General features: G+C 42.5%; 1 protein-coding gene across 1 annotated transcript in view; it reads right to left on the bottom strand.

The window, feature by feature from the left end:
• Positions 1-2: 2 nt before the first annotated feature.
• Positions 3-4,224, bottom strand: part of LOC104506236 (protein FAM19A1) — a gene marked incomplete at its 5' end in the record, with an annotated part of 44,696 nt that continues 40,474 nt past the window's right edge. The window contains one exon of the mRNA XM_010147128.1: positions 3-337. Within this exon, the coding sequence (XP_010145430.1) occupies positions 320-337 (18 nt within the window). The remainder of the gene's footprint in view (positions 338-4,224) is intronic.

Genomic DNA, 4,224 nt, shown 5'->3' with positions numbered 1-4,224 from the left:
TATATATATATACTTTAACTTGTATAAAGTAAATTGTAGATCCAAACTTATACTGTTGTTTGTACTTCGCAATCTCGGAAACTTTACCAAAGGAACCATTTTCTTCATTTTTATTTTCAGCTGTCAAAAAATCAGGGGCATTATTTCCACCGAATACTTTTCTTTCACACAGTAAAGCCACAGTTGTTATCTGGTAAACAGTCAGAGTGCAAATAAGAAATCCATTTGGCTTGTAAATGCTGAGATGGTTTTAAACTTTCAATACTTTGTCCTCATAAATCAGCAGGGCTTTCACTGTCTCCATGCAGACGGCGCTCTGTTAGGTCCTTGGGTGAATCTGCAGTAAAAAAAGTGCGAAAGAGTCAGTTATATAAATATGATAAGGGGAAAGAAAAAACCAGCCTTCATGGCACTTGGCCATGCTCATGAGACAGCTGAGTTCAAATTGCAATATTTTGGTGGCTTTCTTGTTTCTTGAGGCTGCAGGGATTTAAGGATGTGCAAGAGGCAGACTCCTGCCTGTGCCTTGGGAGATCCTGGATGTGCATCGCTCACCTGGGCTGGTGGCACAGGAGGTGTCAGCTCTGGGCAGAGGGCCATACCAGCCTTCCACCCCTTCCTTCTCAGAGTGATGTTAGCAGCTTCTGCTAGACGAGGACATGCAAATGTCCTTTCAGGTTCATCTGGGCCCCCCCCCCCAGTCCACTTACCCAAAGAGGGGCAGGATAAGCATCTCAGGGAGTTGGAACTAGATGGTCTTTAAGGCCTCTTCCAACCTGAACCATTCTGTGGTTCTACAACTAGCTGTATCATAGACTGGCAAGTCTGACCGACTCACCTTGGGTGAGATAACACACCCTGCAACAGACCGTGAAGCCATGGCTCTTCATGACTAACACCACAACTGCTCTGAGCGAGCGCACTAATGGCTGGCAGAGGAAACACCACCGCCCAGAGGGCTTTTTCAGGATCCCGAAATAAGAACAACTGACCAGCAGCAAAAATGGCTCTCGTGAGGAGAGACTTTTGTTTCTTTCCCGCACTGATACACACAGAGGAATGGCACAAGGGGTCCAACCCTTTGCTAGGTGACTAGGTCAGCAATTATACTCAAATTGACTTGAATATGAGCAGGCTCGCGCATTAAATCAAGGCTACAAATTATTAGCTAACCACTAGGTGATATGACAAAATGCAGTAGTAAGACTTATAGCAAGAGATATTTACTATCTTGTGCTCTACTGCTTTGAACGGACCTCTTAATTACAGAGACTGTTATCACAAAAAAGGAGGGGTTTCATCACAGCTCTAAAGAAAAGCTTAATCTGGACATCATCTGACATGTTAACCGAGTTGGACAGCTTTAAAAAAGAGAAGAAAACTCTGGGTTCATTTACCCTTTCCTTCCATCGTTTTCCATTCTCTGCTCTCCTGGTTTGCCACTGACGAGTGACCCTGCTGGGTTTTCTCTCTTGGGGCTGAATACATCCCTTTCTCATTGGTACAGTGCATCAAGAGTTTGTGTGGTTGGTGTAGGAGCAGGGAGTGCCAAGGGGCCGTGGGCACCTCAGGTGCCGTTTGCTGCAGCATGAGAAGAGCAGTGGCTAAGAAGGGTGATGCTCAGGTCCCTCAGGGCACCGTAAAACGGCCTGCGTTTCTCTGATGGCAAAATGTCTAGTAAACCAAGCGTTAATCTGGAAACTGAGCCCGGGCAGAAAGCCCCCGGGAAGAGCACTGTGCTCCTAAGGGCCCTGCAAAGCGGTGCACAGAAAGTCGTGTGGAAACACCAATCCAATGCCAAGAGCTTGTGAATGACTCCCTCCCTCAGACAGGAAGTGACAAAACATGGGATGCATGAAGAGCCATGTTTTCATGGTTTCCAGCAGCTCTGGTTCTTACAGGTATTTGTCTGCCCTTATAGGTACCAGCTCCCAGCAGCCAGACCGAGATCGTGCTCTTGAATTTCCCCTGGTGCCGGCTGCTCTGCTGAAATGTAGAGATGGGATCTCCAGCCAGTTACTAGTACAGCTCCACGAGCCCCACGTTTTTAAGGAAAACATTGAAACTTATGTCCTTAAAAGAAGAGGAGTGAATAGGGATTTTTAAAAAGTGTTGAAACTGCTCCAAAAATTGAATTACAAAATGATTTCTTTCCAGTGTTTGTCACCTGCTCTGACCATCAATAGAAAACAAATCGATTTACAGAGGCTGTGAGCTTTATATCTTTGGCTTTAACAGCTTAATTAGTGAGCTGTGCTAAAGGACTAAACACAGGAATAAATGCATGAACAGAAAAGAATGGAGGGTGTGCTGGCAAAGCCTTCAGTGGGTTTGCTGACCTCCTTCTTCTGACACTTAACAGGTATTAATCACATCTGAAAACCAACCATGAAGTAATACACTACATTGTAAAATTACTTATATTGTCATATACATGTATTTTTATATATATATATATAAGCATGTGTGTGTGTATATGTGATTTACTGTGGGCCTTGAAGAATATACTGATAGGTATTTTAAACCTGCGAGTCTTGTTTTCCTTGTCAGGACAGCAGCTGCCCAACGTAGAAGTATTTCGTGTAAGGAAAAGCCTTCATTAAAACAGTGTACAGCTTACAGCCTATGGTGACTTGCTCTAGCTTTTTGGCTAATCACCACAGATTTATCTAGGAGGTTGACTGATTTGCCGTATTTTTTCTGCTTTCTTAAGCTCCTTAACTACATAAATCAGACACACGTGGCTGATTCTTGCAGCCTGGATTGGGGTCAGTACAGATTGTGGTGTGATCCCTTTCTCTGATGCCATCTGAAATGACAAAGAAAAACCTGCCTGTTTCAGGATCTGATTGCTTCCATTATTTTATATTTATGTTGCCAGACTTGTCGCAGCAGTACGGATTCAAGCAAAGTTCCAGGGATTGTGAAGTAGAATTTTTGCTTAGAAAAGGCAAGAGACAGTTGCTAAGCACATCATGTCATGTTGCCTTTGTCAATTGGATTCCGTAACGATATTTTAAAGCAACAAAGCAAAAGTCTACTGGAAGCAGCACCATAAGGTACTCCCTTCACAAGCTAATTAAAATAACTCCTGTGGGTAAATGAAGAAATATTTTTTCAGTTATGAGCACTCACTCTGTAAGTATTTAATTTAAATGAAATACAATAATGCATACTGAATAGATTGGACCATACATCTGCATATTAATGAAGCTGCTAAATTTCTAGCAATCACTTTGAGATGCAGGCTATCGCCTAAAACTAGTTTATGTGATGAGGGTTGGGGAAGGTAAGAGCAGGACAATTTCAGAGAAAAAAAGCAAATGCAATTCCTAAATTATATAATTTGCAGACAGACTGCAGAAGCACTGAATTATAGTAATTTAACAAAAGTATAACATACGTCTTCATGTTGCTTATTACTTCTTTAATACAGCTTTCTTCCCTTTTAATCCCCCAATTCAGTGAGAAAAATGTTGCCTCACTGAAAAAGACATGCAGTAAGTAGTTTGGGTTTGGCTTTTTTTTTTTTTTTAATTGCACTGCAAGACACCTACATTAGGGCACAATCTTCCAGTGGTGTTTCAGCGTGGAGAGATCAGTTGTGAGCACAGAGTAGTTTGCAGCAACAATGACACTGCAGGGAGAAATTGAGTCACGGAATCACAGTTCTCTGCATGCTTTCTCCTTTGCTTTGGGAGGTGACAGAGATAATATGCATCCTGTTTTCAGGGGCCACTTACTGCCTTCTGCAAAGGAAAACTCCTAAATTACTATGTATCCTTGTGATTTAATGTGGTATGAAAACAATTTAATTAACACTGTTGAATACAACAGGTATAGGTGGCGGTTTTAAGAAAATGTTTGTGAAATAATTGCACAATGCAAAACCAAAGCTAGAATCTGTTTTTGAAAAACTCTTTTTTCCCCAAAGGTAATGCCACAGTGGGAGAAGTTTAGCCAGCTCATTCGTGCTCTCTCTCTGCAGCTGGATCTCTGCATTTTCCTAGCAATGCATGGTGAAAGCTGTTGTCCGTTGGGCTGTTACCTGCATCTTCAGCATCTCGGGAGTTAGTCACTAACGGGTGCGTGGGGCTAGAGCTACTCTGGAGTAAGAAAGATCTGAAATGCAGACAGTGAGTTGAACCCTCAGTACCCTTTCATGCTACAAAGCATCTGTACAGCTGATTGATAAAAAGGAACAGCCAAGGAATGGGTATAGGA

The sequence above is a fragment of the Eurypyga helias genome, unplaced genomic scaffold (assembly GCF_000690775.1).
Source record: "Eurypyga helias isolate BGI_N326 unplaced genomic scaffold, ASM69077v1 scaffold4910, whole genome shotgun sequence".
Lineage (NCBI taxonomy): Eukaryota > Metazoa > Chordata > Aves > Eurypygiformes > Eurypygidae > Eurypyga > Eurypyga helias.
This window is presented reverse-complemented; position numbering and strand designations above follow the sequence as displayed.